Below are 19,538 nucleotides of genomic sequence, written 5' to 3'. Positions count from 1 at the left end.
TTCGGCGAAACAGTTAGAGACATTTTAAAAGATGATTTTAGAAAAGGTTTAGAAGAGAATTTGAGGGTGAAACTCTGTGGTCGTTATAATACACAAGTTCCATTTGAACAGTATCGTGAGGTCCTCCACCCCAACTCCGAAAGGGCCCTCATACCCCACCCCAACCCCGAAGGAAGCCCCGGTCCTCAAAGGTCCCCCGGTTTCCTAGTAATTTCAAATGTGAGGTTAGCTTAGGTTAGGTTATGTTATGTTATGTTATGTAATTTTATGTTATGTTATGTTATGTTATGCTATGTTATGTTATGTTATGTTATGTTATGTTATGCTATGTTATGTTATGTTAAGTTATGTTCTTTTCAAAGGGCATTTCAGAACAAGTTCTTTTCTTAATGTCCTTCCTAAACCCATTTTACAAATTGAAGTACCCATTCTTTACACCCACAACTTTACTATACTGCTTTTTGAATGCTCCAACACCAAGCAATACTTTTCAAAGGGCATTTCAGAACCAGTTCTTTTCATAATGTCCATCCTAAAACCATTTTACAAGTTGAAGTATCCATCCTTTAAACCTACAACTTTACTTTACAGCTTTTTGAATGCTCCAACACCAAGCAATACTTTTCAAAGGGCATTTGAAGTAGCCATCCTTTTCACCCACAACTTTACTATACTGCTTTTTGAATCCTCCAACACCAAGCAATACTTTTCAAAGGGCATTTCAGAACCAGTTATTTTCATAATGTCCGTCCTAAACCCATTTTACAAATTGAAGCACCCATCCCTTAAACCCACAACTTTACTTCACAGCTTTTTGAATGATCCAACACCAAGCAATGCTTTTCAAAGGGAATTTGAAGTAGACATCCTTTTCACCCACAACTTTACTATACTGCTTTTTGAATGCACCAACTCCAAGCAATACTTTTCAAAAAGCATTTCAGAACAAGTTCCTTTCTTAATGTCCCTCCTAAACCCATTTTACAAATTGAAGTACCCATCCTTTTTACACACAACTTTACTTTACAGCTTTTCGGATACCTCAACATCAAGAAATACTTTTCAAAAGACATTTCAGAGCAAGTTCCTTTCTTAATGTCCATCCTAAACCCATTTTACAAGTTGAAGCATCCTTCCTTTTCACCCACAGCTTACTTTACAGCTTTTGGATACCTCAACACCAAGAAATAAATTTCAAAAGAAATTTCAGAGCAAGTTCCTTTCTTAATGTCCCTCCTAAACCCATTTTACAAGTTGAAGCATCCTTCCTTTTCACCCACAACTTTACTTTACAGCTTTTTGGATACCTCAACACCAAGAAATACTTTTCAAAAGACATTTCAGAGCAAGTTCCTTTCTTAATGTCCCTCCCAAACCCATTTTACAAGTTGAAACCTCCTTCCTTTTCTCCCACAACTTTACTTTACAGCTTTTTGGATACCTGAACACCAAGAAATGCCTTTCAAAAGACATTTCAGAGCAAGTTCCTTTCTTAATATCCCTCCTAAACCCATTTTACAATTTGAAGCATCCTTCGTTTTCACCCACAACTTTACTTGACAGCTTTTTGGATACCTCAACACCAAGAAATACTTTTCAAAAGACATTTCAGAGCAAGTTCCTTTCTTAATATCCCTCCTAAACCCATTTTACAAGTTGAAGCATCCTTCCTTTTCACCCACAGCTTTACTTTACAGCTTTTTGGATACCTCAACACCAAGAAATACTTTTCAAAAGACATTTCAGAGCAAGTTCCTTTCTTAATATCCCTCCTAAACCCATTTTCAAGTTGAAGCATGCTTCCTTTTCATCCCACAACTTTACTTTACAGCCTTTTGGATACCTCAATACCAAGAAATACTTTTCAAAAGACGTTTCAGAGCAAGTTCCTTTCTTAATGTCCCTTCTAAACCCATTTTACAAGTTGAAACATCCTTCCTTTTCACCTACAACTTTACTTTACAGCTTTTTGGATACCTCAACACCAAGAAATACTTTTCAAAAGACATTTCAGAGCAAGTTCCTTTCTTAATATCCCTCCTAAACCCATTTTACAAGTTGAAGCATCCTTCCTTTTCACCTACAACTTTACTTTACATATTTTTGGATACCTCAACACCAAGAAATACTTTTCAAAAGACATTTCAGAGCAAGTTCCTTTCTTAATATCCCTCCTAAACCCATTTTCCAAGTTGAAGCAACCTTCCATTTAACCCACAGCTTTACTTTACAGCTTTTTGGATACCTCAACACCAAGAAATACTTTTCAAAAGAAATTTTAGAGCAAGTTCCTTTCTTAATGTCCCTCCTAAACCCATTTTACAAGTTGAAGCGTCTTTCTTTTTCACCCACAACTTTACTTTACAGCTTTTTGGATACCTCAACACCAAGATATTACTTTTCAAAAGACATTTCAGAGCAAGTTCATTTCTTAATGTCCCTCCTAAACCCATTTTACAAGTTGAAGCATCCTTCCTTTTCACCCACAACTTTACGTTACAGGTTTTTGGATACCTCAACACCAAGAAATACTTTTCAAAAGACATTTCAGAGCAAGTTCCTTTCTTAATGTCCCTTCTAAATCCATTTTACAAGCTGAAGCATCATTCCTTTTCACCCACAACTTTACTTTACAGCTTTTTGGATACCTCAACACCAAGAAATATTTTTCAAAAGACATTTCAGAGTAAGTTCCTTCCTTAATGTCCCTCCTAAACCCATTTTACAGGTTGAAGCCTCCTTCCTTTTCACCCACAACTTTACTTTACAGCTTTTTGGATACCTCAACACCAACAAATACTTTTCAAAAGACAATTCAGAGCAGGTTCCTTTCTTAATGTCCTTCCTAAACCCATTTTACAAGTTTAAGCATCCTTCAAATAGAGCATCCTTCATTGAGAAATTTCAAATAGAACTTTAAATTTCCTTGTATCTTTGTGAAATTAAGAACTGAAGTGGAAGATTTTTATTTTCTTTGGAGAAATTAGAATTGAACTGTAAGTTCTTTAATAAAATTCAGTAGATAATTTGAACTTTCTATCTTCTATGAAAAATTTGGAACAGTATTTTAAATTTTTTCATCTCTTTAAGAAAAATCTGAACTGAAGTGGAATCTTGCATGATGACTAGAACTTGAACTTTTCTTCTTCACTTCGTTGAGAAAATTTAAAATTGAAGTAGAAATTTTTATCTTCTGGGAAAATACTCACAACTATGGTATAGCTTTTTCTATCTTCTACGGAAAAATTTCCAATTGAACTTTAAATTTTCTTGTGTCTTTGTGAAATTAAGAACAGATGTGGAAGATTTTTGTTTTCTTTGGAGAAATTAGAATTGAACTGTAAGTTCCTTAATAAAATTCAGAAGATAACTTGAACTTTCTATCTTCTATGAAAAATTTTCAACAGTATTTTAAATTTTTTCATATCTTTGAGAAAAATCTGAACTGAAGTGGAAATTTGCATGATATTGTGGCGTGCACAAAAAAAATCTTAACTGAAGTGGAAACTTGCATGATATTGTGGCGTGCACAAAAGTTGTAAAGTAAATTTGTGGTGAAAAGGATGGGTACTTCAACTTGTAAAATGGGTTTAGGAGGGACATCAAGAAAAAAAGTTGTAAAGTAATGTTGTATTGAAAAGGATGGGTACTTCAACTTGTAAAATTGTTTTAGGAGGGACATTAAGAAAGGGACTGGTTCTGAAATGCATTTTGAAAAGTATTGCTAGGTGTTGGGGCATTCAAAAGCTGTAAAGTAAAGTTGTGGGTGAAAAGGATGGGTACTTCAACTTGTAATTTGGGTTTAGGAGGGACATTAAGAAAAGACCTTTTTCTGAAATGTCTTTTGAAAAGTATTGCTTGGTGTTGTGGCATTCAAGAGCTGTAAAGTATAGTTGCGGGTGAAAAGGATGGGAACTTCAACTTGTAAAATGGGTTTAGGAAGGACAGTAAGAAAATAACTTGTTCTGAAATACCATTTGAGAAGTATTGCTTGGTGTTGGAGCATTCAAAAAGCGGTAAAGTAAAGTTTTGGGTGAAAAGGATGGGTACTTCAATTTGTAAAATGGGTTTAGGACGGTCACTAAGAAAAGAACTTGTTCTGAAATGTCTTTGAAAAGTATTGCTTGACGTTGGAGCATTCAAAAAGCTGTAAAGTAAAGTTGTGGGTGAAAAGGATGGGTACTTCAACTTGTAAAATGGGTTTAGGATGAACATTATGAAAAGAACTTGTTCTGAAGTGTCTTTGAAAAGTATTACATGGTATTGGTGCATTCAAAAGAACCAAAAAGCTGTAAAGTAAAGTTGTGGGTGACAAGGAAGGATGCTTCAACTTGTAAAATGGGTTTAGGAGGGACATTAAGAAAGGAACTTGCTCTGAAATGTCTTTTGAAAATTATTTCTTGGTGTTGAGATATCCAAAAAGTTGTAAAGTAAAGTTTTGGGTGAAAAGGAAGCATGTTTCAACTTGTAAAAGTGGTTTAGGATGGACATTAAGAAAGGAACTTGCTCTGAAATGTCTTTTGAATGGTATTTCTTGGTGTTGAGGTATCCAAAAAGCTTTAAAGTGAAGTTTTGGGTGAAAAGGAAGGATGCTTCAACTTGTAAAATGGGTTTAGGAGGGACATTAAGAAAGGACTTTGCTCTGAAATGCCTTTTGAAAAGTATTGCTAGGTGTTGAGGTATCCAAAAAGCTGTAATGTAAAGTTGTGGGTGAAAAGGATATTTACTTCAAGTTGGAAACGGGTTTAGGAAGGACATTAAGAAAAGAACTTGTTCTGAAATGCCTTTTGAAAGCTATTTCTTGGTGTTGAGGTATCCAAAAAGCTGTAAAGTTTTGTGTAAAAGGATGGGTACTTCAATTTGTAAAATGGGTTTAAAATGACATTAAGAAAAGAACTGGTTCTGAAATGTCTTTTGAAAAGTATTTCTTGGTGTTGAGGTATCCAAAAAGCTGTAAAGTAAAGTTGTGAGTGAAAAGGATGGGTACTTCAAGTTGGAAAATGGGTTTAGAAGTGACATTAAGAAAAGAAGTTGCTCTGAAATGTCTTTTGAAAGGTATTGCTTGGTTTGGAGCATTCAAAAAGCTGTAAAATAAAGTTTTGGGTGAAAAGGATGGGTACTTCAACTTGTAAAATGGGTTTAGGATGGACATTAAGTAAATAACTTGCTCTGAAATGTCTTTTGAAAAGTATTTCTTTGTGTTGAGGTATCCAAAAAGCTGTAAAGTAAAGTTGTGGGTGAAAAGGAAGGATGCTTAAACTTGTAAAATGGGTTTAGGAGGTACATTAAGAAAGGAACTTGCTCTGAAATGTCTTTTGAAAGGTATTTCTTGGTGTTGAGGTATCCAAAAAGCTGTAAAGTAAAGTTTAGGGTGAAAAGAAAGGATGCTTCATTTCGTAAAATGGGTTTAGGATGGACATTATGAAAAGAACTGGTTCTGAAATGCCCTTTGAAAAGTATTGCTTGGTGTTGGAGCATTCAAAAAGCTGTAAAGTAAAGTTGTGGGTGAAAAAGAAGGATGCTTCAACTTGTAAAATGGGTTTAGGAAGGACATTAAGAAAGGAACTTCTCTGAAATGACTTTTGAAAAGTATTTCTTGGTGTTGAGGTATCCAAAAAGCTGTAACGTAAAGTTGTGGGTGAAAAGGAAGGATGCTTCAACTTGTAAAATGGGTTTAGGAGGGACATTAAGAAAGGAACTTGCTCTGAAATGTCTTTTGAAAAGTATTTCTTGGTGTTGAGGTATTCAAAAAGGCGTAAAGTAAAGTTTTGGGTGAAAAGGAATGATGCTTCAACTTGTAAATTGGGTTTAGGAGGGACATTAAGAAAGGAACTTGCTTTGAAATGTCTTTTGAAAAGTATTTCTTGGTGTTGAGGTATACAAAAAGCTGTAAAGTAAAGTTGTGGGTGAAAAGGAAGGATGCTTCAACTTGTAAAATGGGTTTAGGAGGGACATTAAGAAAGGAACTTGCTCTGAAATATATTTTGAAAAGTATTTCTTGGTGTCGAGGTATTCAAAAAGCTGTAAAGTAAAGTTGTGGGTGAAAAGGAAGGATGCTTCAACTTGTAAAATAGGTTTAGGAGGGATATTAAGAAAGGAACTTGCTCTGAAATGTCTTTTGAAAAGTAATTCTTGGTGTTGAGGCATCCAAAAATCTGTAAAGTAAAGTTGTAGGTGAAAAGGAAGGATGCTTCAACTTGTAAAATGGGTTTAGGAGGGATATTAAGAAAGGAACTTGCTCTGAAATGTCTTTTGAAAAGTATTTCTTGTTGTTCGGGTATCCAAAAAGCAGTAAAGTAAAGTTGTGGGTAAAAAGGAAGGATGCTTCAACTTATAAAATGGGTTTAGAAGGGACATTAAGAGAGGAACTTGCTCTGAAACGTCTTTTGAAAAGTATTTCTTGGTGTTGAGGTATCCAAAAAGCTGTAAAGTAAAGTTGTGGGATGAAAAGGAAGGATGCTTCAACTTGTAAAATGGGTTTAGGAGGGACATTAAGATAGGAACTTGCTCTGAAATGTCTTTTGAAAAGTATTTCTTGGTGTTGAGGTATCTAAAATGCTGTAAAGTAAAGCTGTGTGTTAAAAGGAAGGATGCTTCAACTTATAAAATGGGTTTAGGAGGGACATTAAGAAAGGAACTTGCACTGAAATGTCTTTTGAAAAGTATTTTTTGGTGTTGTGGTATCCAAATAGCTGTAAAGTAAAGTTGTGGGGGAAAAGGAAGGATGCTTCAACTTGTAAAATGGGTTTAGGAGGAACATTAAGAAAGGAACTTGCTCTGAAATGTCTTTTGAAAAGTATTAATTGGTGTTGGTGCATTCAAAAAGCAGTATAGTAAAGTTGTGGGTGAAAAGGATGTCTACTTCAAATTCCCTTTGAAAAGTATTGCTTGGTGTTGGATCATTCAAAAAGCTGTGAAGTAAAGTTGTGTGTTTAAAGGACGGGTGCTTCAACTTGTAAAATGGGTTTAGAATGGACATTATGAAAAGAATTGGTTCTGCAATGCCCTTTGAAAAGTATTGCTTGGTGTTGGAGCATTCAAAAAAGCAGTATAGTAAAGTTGTGGGTGAAAAGGATGACTACTTCAAATGCCCTTTGAAAAGTATTGCTTGGTGTTGGAGCATTCAAAAAGCTGTAAAGTTGTGGGTGTAAAGGATGGATACTTCAACTTGTAAAATGGGTTTAGGATGGACATTATGAAAAGAACTGGTTCTGAAATGCCCTTTGAAAAGTATTGCTTGGTGTCGGAGCATTCAAATAAGCAGTATAGTAAAGTTGTGGGTGAAAAGGATTGCTATTTCAACTTGTAAAATGGGTTTAGGATGGACATTATGAAAAGAACTGGTTCTGAAATGCCCTTTGAAAAGTATTGCTTGGTGTTGGAGCATTCAAAAGCTGTAAAGTAAAGTTGTGTGTAAAAGGATGGGTACTTCAATTTGTAAAATGGGTTTAGGAAGGACATTAAGAAAAGATTTTGTTCTGAAATGCCTTTTGAAAAGAACATAACATAACATAACATAACATAACATAATATAGCATAACATAACATAACATAACCTAACCTAACCTCACATTTGAAATTACTAGGAAACCTGAGACCTTTGTGGACCAGGGGCTACCTTCGGGATTGGGGTGGGGTATGAGGGCCCTTTTGGGGTTGGGGTAGAGGACCTCACGACACTGTTCAAATGGAACTTGTGTATTATAACGACCACAGTGTTCCACCCTCAAATTCTCTTCTAAAACCTTTTCTAAAATCATCTTTTAAAATGTCTCTAACTGTTTCGCGGATATAATTTCCTAGAATGTCTAAAACGATTTCGCCCAAATAACCCTAAACGTAATTTCAGCGTGTTCCTTTTGTTTTTGGCATCCCTGCGCTGTCACATTTCAAATTACTAAGAAACCATTTCCTGAATCAATAATTCCCCTTAGAAACAACAAATTAATTCCCCTTTTCTTGACATATCAATCAACCATGACATCATCTGTCAGGAAACACGTGATCTAACTTTTTCCTATTCCTGGACACCTTGACATTCGCCTCGAGCATGCACTTGGCCAAAACAACAACAACATCAAATAAATCGACCTTGGAAAAGAGGTCATTGACCCTCTTTGATTAACCACGTGTTCCCCCAAGGGACTCTATGCCCATATATGGTGTGGGCGTGGGAGTTTTAAAAAAGTGTCCGGATTGGGATTCGAAGGGGTATTGTGGGCGTCGGAGTCAATAAAGCCTTTCTACTAATGAGCATTTAAACTATGCTGCATCAAATGACTATCTCAAAATTTTGATCGGAAATCTTGGGAAAAAACAGTGTGGGTGCTAGCTGTCCTCCAAAACAAACACAACATACAAATAACATGCATCCGTTATCTTTCTTCTGGCAAAAAATGCGAAATTCCACAATTTTGTGTATAGGAGCTTAAACTCTGCACAATCGCGTCATCTAATATGCTGAATCTGATAGTGGGATCTTTATCAATACCACTTTTTGGGAGTGTTTCCTCTCTTTTTCAAAAATTGGGCAAATTTTATGAGGCTCGTAAATTTTGGTTGGTAACATTAAACTTAATGAACTATATATATTTGGAATCAACATAAAAAGTCGATTCTTTTTATGTTTTTTTTCTAATAAAACTCAGTTTTTTTAGTTCCGGCTATATAGCAGGATCGCTCTTTTCTTACTGTTCGTTATCACAAGCTGTTTGACACAGACTTTTTTGAGGTCTTCATATTCGCTGATTCTCCTTTCTTTTTAAATTTTAAATGACTCTCAACTATATGTCCAGCATGGCTGAATGATATGAAACCAGTTTTTCTCTGTGGGCTCTATGTTTTTAGACATATTTATTCATTTACCAATGTTTTTTAGTCAAAATTTTCAACTACGAGTGATGCAAGTGTGAGAAATCCCAGCTTAACTTATATATTATTCATTGTATACCATTTTCTAATTAAATTGTAAAGAAGATGCTTTCATTGAAGAAACTGATTTTAGATCAAATGTTTATTTCTTTTTTTTTGGTCTCGTCACATTTTCACATTAAACATTAGCAACTTTCGAAAACATTGTCAAATTATTAAGCTTATTTACTGTTTTAAATTTAAGTTTAAATCAGGTTTAATCAATTAGTTTTGTTCAAACTAGTGTATTTAATATTAAAATTTAGTTAAATGTTACTAATGATTATATGTGATTGTTCAATTCGGAAATACTATTAAACTTTAGAAATTATTTAAGTTCCCTTTTACACTATTTCTAGTTAAAAGATTACTGCCTCACAGTTTGACAGAAGAAACAGAACATTAGTAAGCAAAGAGATCCGTGCTATTTTAAATTCAATTGCTTAATTAGAAATAAAAAAGTCTTTATACGAAAAATGTTACATATATGGTCACATTGAATATTCGTTGTGATATAGCTACAATAGTGAGGCAAAATTCAAAAATAAAAAAAAAATTAAACAAACTATTGTTGTTGTTTATTTAGATAAACGAGAACCCGTTATAACAAAGAGCAAAAAATCAATATTTGCTCTGTTAATTACAATAAAAAAATTATGTGTAAGACAAGCAAGATATTTCCTTACGGCGCAGGGGATTGAACCTTGAAGCTTTTGGGTTAAGAAGCTTGGTCTCTTCCACTATGCTTCCTTAAGGTACTCATTAGCATAGTTTTTAAAGTACTCCATAAATTAAAGAACTGTAATAACTGAACCTTAAACATTTCATGATGTCCTGTTGGTTCTTGGTTCGAAGCTTCATTTACGCACATGGATATGGATGATAAATAGAGTGAAAACACGGTTCTTATTTAGTGGTTGGCTTCTCCAAAAGAAAAGCATATAATTCTGAAAACAATTCTAAAATACTTGCATAAATAATTCTTAAATACACATGTTTATTTAGGAACTATGTTAAGCCTAGATAACTGAATGCAGAATACAAATATTTTCTGGTCTTTAGAGGATACAGGGGAGTTAGCCCTACTCCCATTTGTGGTTGTTTTTGTTCGTTTTGAGTTTGACTTAGTTATTTATTTTTATTTTTGCTTGTTTTGGGTTTCTTTTATTTATTGATAGGGAATTATTGTAGTTTTATGCCTGAAAACTATTTGATTTTCTATCTGCTCATCTTTAGGTTAATGTAGCTCTTTACTTTTCATTGAAAAACTTCGGTACTTCCTTGTTAGCTAGTACATACTCGTTAGCTAGTACTTGCTTGTTAACTAGTACAAAAAGATTTTTTTTTTTTGGTGGGGGGGATCAAAAAATATTTAAAAACGCATCAAAAAACTTTTACATTCATTTTTGTTTCGTTGTTACGAGTCGGAAAAACATTTCAAGGGGGGCTTCAAACTCCCTAGCCTTTAGGTCACGGCTAAATCATCACGAATAGATTCAAGGCACGCCTAATACCTGACCTGACTTCTTTTTTACATTGCAGGATAAGCCAGTTGGGCATCTGCATTATATATTTTTTTTTTTTTGGGTCTTCAACCTCTCGATAAGCTTTTTTTTTATTTTTTTCTTTTTTTTCTTTTTTTTTGATGCTGTATCTGTCTTTTAAATTTCCAGCGACGACTGTAGATTGACGATTGTTTATTGAATTTCTGCCAGACTATTTTTACATATTTTTCGCCGAGAGAATCGACGTTTTGTAACACAAAAAGGGACACATAAAGAAACAAGCAGCGAAAAGGGAAGAAAAAAGAGCAAATGCCATCGCAGCGCTAACAAAATTTATTCAAAATTCAAACTAGATACGATATATTGTTTTTAAGTTCCCACAGCCCGACAAGGAATTATCTTCAAATACATTTTTTCATTGGTGAACTACCGTTGAGAGCTATTTCATCCAGATTCAAATTTATTGAGGGATCTGGCAGCTGAGCGAACAGCTATTTCTTCCAAATGGGGGCCAAATCCCCAAAATATAACAGGCAAAAGATGATCATATCTACAACTGGGCCACTTCACTCCCGCAAATCAGTTAAATCCCTCCAAATCAGAGCTGCATTTTAAGGCACCGGGTTTGAAGTGTGCTTTGGGCGGGTTTGACAAAAATCTTCTTTTTTTTTTTTTTTTTTTTTTTTTTTTTTTTTTTTTTTAATCTTTGATCCAAGGTTTTATTATCATAAGATAAAATATACAAGCTTTTATTATCAATACAAATTTAAGATGGCTTCAGGATTTAAACAAAATAGAAAAGGTGACCACAATTTTAGTTTCTTTGAATACAGTACAAAGCCATTTACTACGAATTATAGTTGTTATTTGAATATGGGCCATTACTTTTCCAAATGGCAGACCTATTGACTGAATTTGGGTTGATGTTGCTGTCAGAGTCACAGATTCTTTGTCACTTTCTAACTGGTTTCGTGTCTTCTCCTGAACAGCTCAAAGCAAACTTCAGCTCTTTAAACATCTCAGCTTTGATACTTTCCACCTCATCGCCTGCAAGTTTTCTAGCGTTCCACAAGAATTCAAAGAGTTCAACAATGCTTGCTGCAATCAAGCCAAGCAATAGAGCAACGAAAACACCTCCTACGTTGGCCAGTCCAAGCTCATTAGCGGAAGATAAACTCTTGGATTATTTTTTTCCGCAGCGACCTCCGCCATGCTTTTCCTTCCACCACTTTGTCTTCAAAATCAAAATTTTATTGGATTCGAGAAGTTGAAGAACAGCACTTCTAAAGGTACCAGTGAATGGAGATTCATGTGGTAAAGCAACACCAGAGCCTTTTGAATCTAAGTTTCCACCGATTTGGACAAGGTCACACTTCCTTTCAGTTTGGTATCCGATTGTGGCACTCTCAGGCATGAAGGCATAGCCACCATTGGATTTGATTGCTCGGTCCATGCCTTCTGGTGTATTCTTGTTGAAGACTGATGGACGAGTTGATTCCATATAGGACCACATTCTTTCATAAGTTGGTATTTTAGAATCTCTGAAAAACCCAATAGTAGAGCCGCTTCCAACGCAACCATATTTTATGTTAGTTTGTTGAGCCAAGTCTTCCGCTGATTCAATTGGCGAATCCGTTCTTTCAGCAGTAAAGAAGGCAGCCAAGTTGGCAGTGTAAGAAGAAATCATAATCAGGGTAAAAAACCACCACAACGCAGCTACCAAACGAAGGGATACTGCATTTGGTGCAATATCCGATCCCTGTTGCTTAAGGGATCCGATAGTAAACCACGTGCAATTCTGCTTGTTGAAAGTGTTCTCAAGAACGTCGGACTCCTTGCAAGGATGGGGGCTGTCCCATTCATCTGGGGTAATTCTGCAAGTCAAAAGTCATTGCAAATAACACACAAGCAACCAATAAAATCGGGGTAAAAAATAGATCTCTTAAAACAAATTATTCTTTACAACATTCTAACTTTTTCTTAATATAATTCGGCTGGAAAAAAATAAGAGGCAAATTATATCTAGGCTATATGAGGACTATGCCTCAGCTGTTGCTAAATTAAAAATAAAATTGGAGGATAAAGTATTCAAGAGGATCAGGTGCTCCTATCAAGGAAAAATCGGACGAAAAGCGGAACATGCAGAAGAAATAGAATATTGAACTTAATTCACGCATCAACGGTCCATGAAACCTAATCTGCACATTCTCTGCAACTCTACAGCTGCACTTCCATGATCTTAAGTCAATTTTGCTATATAAATGAGAAAATGTACGATATAACGGGGTTATAGGATGTCTTTGATCAAATATTGCAACTTTAAAGGCGGTGTTTTTCACCGCCAAAAACCAGTGTTTTTCACACAAATCATTTTCAGGTTCTCCGTGTTTAACCCAGACAAACAATAAAGTGTTTACATCTTATGAGTTTCAAGCGTGTTGGATACAGATTCTTCAAAATTGTAACACCCCGGAATAGGATGGTTGAACATGGGTTCTGGAAAGACCCAAACCCGTGTTGAACACAGTACTCAAAACAATAGTCTACACAACCTTTGCTGCTCCGTGTTGGATGTGGGTGGCTTGAAAAAAGAGCTCAGAATAATGGTGATGAACCTGTCAACATGCTGCCAATGAGCTTCAAGAAATATATGTGAGAGTGAAACTACAACAAGGAATTAAACACAAGTAATTCTGATTCACAGTTTTCTTGGTCGAATAATTTTGATGTATGCTATTCAAGACAGTAATTCTTAAAAAAAAGACACGTTTGTGGATATGAGCTACAGATAATTGGGTTAAAGGGTGCTACGAAATTTTCTATTGGGTATTTGTTGTTGGTCGGAATAATATAGGTAGGGTTATTTCATTTTAATTAAATTTATTTTTTGGAGTATCTACTCTTTCCGAACTGCTCACTCAAAATACTTGTCAAAATACTTGTCGAAATACTTGTCAAAATACTTGTCAAAATACTTGTCAAAATAATTTCCAAAATACTTGTCAAAATACTTGTCAAAATCCTTTTCCAAAAACCTGTCATTGCAGATGTAATTGTCTGGTTGGTTTTTCTGGTATTCGCTGTGAGTTGGAAACTGATGAATGCGAAGACAATCCTTGCATTGATGGTGCTACTTGTGTCGATCAACCTGCTGATTTTATTTGTATTTGTCCCCCTGGAAAAGGCGGTAAAACCTGTGAAAGTAGTAAGTATACTCGACAACTATTATAATTTACAACCATTAAGAATCTTGGGATGTCATTTGAGTTTCTATAAGATACCAATCCTATATTGAGGTGAGCTCCTAAAGGGGTCAATATCCGTTTTTTTTAAAGATAAAAATATATTTCCAAACAATTGCTGTAATGAAACCCTTTTACTTTCCGACCAGTCGCTCCCAACTCCACCAAGGCTCTCTTAAAATCTACATTTTCTCTTCGTGATATTTATTCGTTATTCAAAATTGTAGGTGTATTCACATGAAGGAAGCCTAAAAGGCCATTAATTTGGTATCTCTTTTGGGTTGTCCTCTAGGCATGTGTTATACTAGTGAATGAAAGATCTTAAGCCGAACGGGCCAGCCATGACAAAAAACCAGCAGAGAGAAAAATCTCCGTGAAAAAAAAAAAAAACAAACGAGGCTGCGGCCAGTGGAGAGAAAAGACAAAAATGTAAAACAACACGGATGAGTTACTCTGGTGTTCTCACTGAAGTAACTCTAATAGCATCTTTTCCCTACGTGGATTAGTATGAGCCAGTTGTATATTTTTTTGTGGTGGTTTTATTTGTTTTTTAGTTTCAGTTTTTTTTTATCTTGTTCTTCTTTTGCTTCTCTTGTCTGAAGACGCTTTGTTTTATACAAGCGAAATATCCGCGTTGTTTTTAAATTTTTCGTCTTTTTTCTCCACTGGCCGCAGTCTCCTTTGTTGTCTTTTTCACGGTCTCTCTGTTGGTTTTTTGTTATACTAGTGAAAAATATTGTCTTTTTAAATGTCTTTTTGTCATGTATCTTTTATGCTCTTTAATGCATTTGAATGTGACGTCATTCAAGTGATTTTTTTTGTTAAGACTTGAAAGTATAGTCAGCCGAAAGGTGCAGGTCCTGCCCGTGACTCATAAAAATATGCCAGGGCCCACCAGTGGAGCGTGCGTCCCACTTTGGGAATCACGGTTTTAGACAGTCAGAGATATCCTTTGGTCTCCGGATATCTCTAAACTCCAAAACAAAACAAGCAGTAACAAATTACCTAAAATCGTATAAAAAAAGAAGCTAAAAAAAAACATTTAGAACCGTTTTTGTTTCGCCCTGTTTTCTTTTTGGCCATTTTACCCTATATGTGCCACAGTTGAATTTTTAAGTAATGTGATAAAGTGACTGATAATCTTAGCAAGATCATGCTCTGTTTTTGTTTCTTTTAAATTATCTACCTTAAATCTTTAGGTCTTTCACCTGCGTTTGTTTTGGAGTTTTCAACCACTGGTTCCTTAGACTATGCAACAGCGCCAAATATTAGAAATAAGTTGACCAAATTTACTCTCTGCTTTTGGATGAAAACAGGTGATAAATCTAACTATGGTACTGCTTTTTCATATGCAACTGGAGAAGAAGACAATGCTTTAACTTTGACGGATTATAGTGGGTGAGTCAGACGATTTTTTTTGCTTCGTTTTTTGTCTTTTATTCGATTACAAAGCTTAACTTAACTGTTATGAGCTCAAGAAATATAATGTCAAAAATGTCTTGCCTTCAGTGTAACCCCAAAATAGACCGTAAGAACAATTTTTTTTTGCTCTCCTTCAAAACTTTTTTTTTTGTATTTGTCACCTTATCACGCATGCGTGGTGAACGATGTAGTCTAATATCCGAGCTACAACATAGTCACATCTGTCGATAAAGGCCAGATTTATGAATGATTTGATTTTTATCTTGATTTTACCGCCAAAGTTGTATTTCAGAAGCGGAAAACTGAAATTGCAAGAAAATGGTTTGAAAAGTTTGCACCAACACTAGTTTTTTTCCAACTGTTCTTTACTAATACTACGTCTTTTTAACTTTTCAGATTTCTCAGATTTCTGTTACAGATAGAAAAATTACTAATCCAAGCTATCATTTTTCCTAGTTTCAAATAATTATGTCTTAAATCCGACTTTGATTAATCAAGAATTTTATGAAAGTTTATTGGAAAGAATTTTATGAAAGCTTAAAAGTTGAACAATTTTCAACTTTAGAAATTGCAAACGGCGAACATATTTGGCGCTGTAGTCGTTCATAATTTTGATTTATCGATGAGTTCGTCTATATTGTGGGCTGGGTATAATGCTCTTTCATCGCAGCAGTTATCATATTACAATTACTTTTTATTTTAGCTTAATCCTACAATTGGCTACGTCTGTACAGTTTTCTCCGACGTCAGAGTTGGATTTTTGAAACTATTTATTTTACCAAGGGACTCTTTGTCTGTCGTCTTATACAGAAAGCTTCAGTAAGATTGATATTAATTATTTGGAATTTGAGAGATTCGCGTATGGGTTTATTTGGTTACTATCTTTATAATGGCCGTTTTACGACGCAGTGGTTCCGTATTTTTTTTTTCTGGATTGATGCTCATTCAACAATTAGCCACCGTTAAGATTTAGCTGACACAAGCTGTAGTTAAAATTAGACCTTTTCATAAAAAACATTTTTGTGATTGGATAATGACAGGCTAGCTAAGGTAGTAAATGTCTCTATATACCATTTGGAGGCACACTGGAATTAAATTATGATTAGTAATGCTTAAACTCCTTTCAATTGTTTTAATTACAGCTAAAGATTGATAATATAACTCTCATATTGGCTTGGCTAAGTCTTAAGAAGTTCAAATGAACTCATCCTCGGGGCTGGCCCCAGTCTTTAACTAAATCTTGTTATAAATAGGTTCTGCGTTAGCTGAAATCTAGGCATAATGTTAATCACTGGGCTAGCTAGATTTTGGCCAAAGCTAAATCTCAGTGTGAGTGAGAATTTGCCCCACCTTTGCTCAGGATAACTTTTCGTTCAGTGACCGTTTTCCGTCAGATGCCGCTAGTTCAGTTAATTACAAAGCTAGTTACTTTTAAGGTGCTTATTATACCTTCACTTGAACACCTCGTTTCTTAGACACCGTTTCTTAGATACCGTTTCTTAGACATCGTTTCTTAGATACTCTTTCCTGCATTATGTCATAACCAAACTCGCAGCTGGCTATAGCTTAGGTAGTGTCGAAGATCACACTGCCTTTCTATGACGACAAATAAAAGTTCAAATAGTGAGAAATTCTATTTCTCTCTCGAAATATTGAAATATCCAGAAATATCCAGTATTTTTTTTTTTATGAATTATCACTGTCTAATAAAAAGGATTTATTCCTATTTGAACTTCTATTTGTGGCTATAGCTTGATTTCTATCACTGTTGGCACATCACTGGATTATAAAGCTATTAATTTTCATTTTAAAAATGAAAAATTTTGTAAAATGAAGAAAATTGAAATAAAGTCAAATCAATTTGCTTTTTTTGTTCTTGAACCTGGTATACGGCTTGTAATGCAGTTATTATATCTAAATTTAAGTACACTTTTATTTTAGGTTTGTATTCTATGTGAACGGAAATAGGCAGTCACAGATATCACTGCAAATGATGGCATCTGGCATCTTATATGTGGCATCTGGGACTCATCTGGGGGACTTTGGTCCCTGTTATACGGCTTGTAATGTAGTTATTATATCTAAATTTAAATACTTTTTTATTTTAGGTTTGTATTCTATGTAAATGGAAATAAGGTAGTCACAGATATCACTGCAAATGATGGCATCTGGCATCTTATATGTGCCAACTGGAACTCGTCTGGGGGACTTTGGTCCGTATACAATGATGGCACCTTAAACGACTCTGGATACGGCCTAGCAAATGGCACTTTTATTCCAGGTGAAATTTTAATCCGATTTTTTATGGTTCTATGCTTTCAAATCTCTCGCCCCTTCATTGTACATACATATTTACAGCATAACAGTACACACGCATACATATTGAGCTACTCAAATATCACATCATACACATTGTATATCAGTTGTCGATTTTGTCTTTTGTGAATGATTTCTCTTTCCGACTGTCCCTTCTTCTTCTTCTTTTTTTCTTTGTTTTGTTTTTTGTTGCTTTTTTGTTTTTTTTTCTTTATTTTGTTTTCTTTTTCTTTCTATTTGTTTCAGTAATTAATTTTGAATTTTGTGTGCTTAATCAAGTTATAGTTTAATATGTTTAAGTTTTGTTTCGTAATTTTCCTCCTTTATAGGCCAGATAGCCTTTGTCGGATCTCTGATTGTGTTATTGAGTTGATTTCTTTATTGTTGAAAAAAATGCATGTGTGTATGCATGTACAGTACAAACATATTTATTATTATATTATGTATTTATAGCCTTGCATTCTCGTTTTAAAATGACGCAGCGTTTTCCCAAAATACGAGTGATGGAATTACCTACATAATGGCAGTTGTCAGGTTGATGGTCGGTTGAAATTTTAAAAATTAACACCGTAACTAGACCCCGGCGCCGCGCCGGCGGATCGACCGAACGCCGCCGACGAGAGGCCCGGTCGGACGCCGCCGAAGTGTCATAACGCCGCCGGCGCGCCAAAGGCACGCCGCCGTCGACAGAGGCGGCCGCGTTCGGTCGACTTTAAATTAATTTTGCGGCAATTCTTTATTGCGCCAGCCGCAAAGTCGATGCTTTTCCTTCTCGTGTGGTTTAGTATTTCGATTTTTCTGATTAGAAATCAAGCAGGGCTTGCACTATCTCCGAATTTTCGGGTTTTTCCCCGAAAATCTATGCGTCACCCCGAAAAAAATCTGGGTCCCTGAATTCCTAATAATAACGCAATCACGGTCCCATCCCTAGCGATTTATCACCTGTGACTTTCCCTGCCAAATATTAATTTACATACCATAATTCTTCACTACTCTCTTGTTCATTAATTTTCGTCTCTTTTGTTACTTTGCATAAAAACCAGAGATATGCAATATGCAATTGCAAATATTGCAATATACTCAGTTCTTCATATGTTGACAAAAAACAGTATCGTCTTTATGAAATGAGTTTAAATCATTTCAAATGTTGTTTCCCAATCGCTATTTCTAACATCGTTCGTAGTCAAGAATCTTATTTTCAAGTTTAATATAATTATATAACGCATTCAATACGATCCAGATAAAGCATTAAGTTTGATTTTTAAACTTAACCCCGAAAAATTTTTTTTACAACTTAAATTTAATTTTTAAGATTTTTTTTTTTTTTTTGGCTGTTTTGATTTAATATTATCTTTATTTTTATAAATCACCTTTTTAATGTATGATTGTTTAATACTATATTTTTCAGGAGCTACCCCAAAAATTTTACAAATCGATAAAATTTAAATTACTGCCTATAGGGGGGGGGATAGGGGGCTATCATTTTTAAGTGATAATACCTTATTTTTTGTATTGAAAGCAGGGATGCCAAAAGGATAATTATTTTTTTCTTTTATAGTGGAGACAGAAGAAAATGATATCAAAGTCCCTGGGAAACCATTGAAATATTTTGATAGACACAGGGCCCCCCATTAAGACGTGTTCATTGTCTTGGATATTGTGCGATTTCTCATAGGCTACTGGCCTAATTTGGCTTTTGTGTGTGCTCCATTTTAATTAGATTCTTTGGATCTTATTGAATGCCACGGCGAATCTATGACTCAGTTTTTCAATAATTTGAGCTATATCTGAATAAGTTCGACATTTTTGTTGTTGTCTTTGTACTCCTTTACTCATACCCTCAATTTTGTCAAGGAACACTAAGCTGTTTAACGTTATTTTGCGTGTTTGTTTGAACCATATAGTGACCTAGTTAATTATTAAGTTACTCATTTTTCTAATGAAAGCTGAAACGGTATCCTATCAAGGTGATATCCAGGGGGTGGGGGGGTAGGGGGGTATTACATTTAAATGATAATATCTCGAAATTTTTTTATTGAAAGCAGGGATCCCAAAAAGTTATTTTTTTAATTTAAAGTAGAGACGGCATTTTATCAAGGTGGTATCCAGAGGGGGGCAGGGTAGTGAGCTATCATATTTAAAT

The 19,538-nt window shown here is 34.9% G+C and overlaps 1 protein-coding gene and 1 pseudogene across 2 annotated transcripts in view; one reads left to right on the top strand and one right to left on the bottom strand.

The window, feature by feature from the left end:
• The window catches only part of LOC148944646 (sushi, von Willebrand factor type A, EGF and pentraxin domain-containing protein 1-like), a 193,227-nt gene that overhangs the window by 28,640 nt on the left and 145,049 nt on the right, over positions 1-19,538 (top strand). For both annotated transcript variants that reach the window (XM_089099707.1, XM_089099708.1), the window contains exons 2-4: positions 13,463-13,620; positions 14,857-15,055; positions 17,188-17,360. In XM_089099707.1, the coding sequence (XP_088955833.1) occupies positions 14,964-15,055; positions 17,188-17,360 (265 nt within the window). In that variant the 5' untranslated portion in view covers positions 13,463-13,620; positions 14,857-14,963. The remainder of the gene's footprint in view (positions 1-13,462; positions 13,621-14,856; positions 15,056-17,187; positions 17,361-19,538) is intronic.
• LOC148944647 (glutamate receptor ionotropic, kainate 5-like) lies at positions 11,263-12,906 on the bottom strand (annotated as a pseudogene).

This window comes from Artemia sp. Qi Xiang Cuo, chromosome 14 (genome assembly GCF_049724085.1).
Source record: "Artemia sp. Qi Xiang Cuo chromosome 14, ASM4972408v1, whole genome shotgun sequence".
NCBI lineage: Eukaryota > Metazoa > Arthropoda > Branchiopoda > Anostraca > Artemiidae > Artemia > Artemia sp. Qi Xiang Cuo.
The sequence above is the reverse complement of the archived record's forward strand: the minus strand, read 5'-3'. Positions and strand labels throughout refer to the sequence as shown.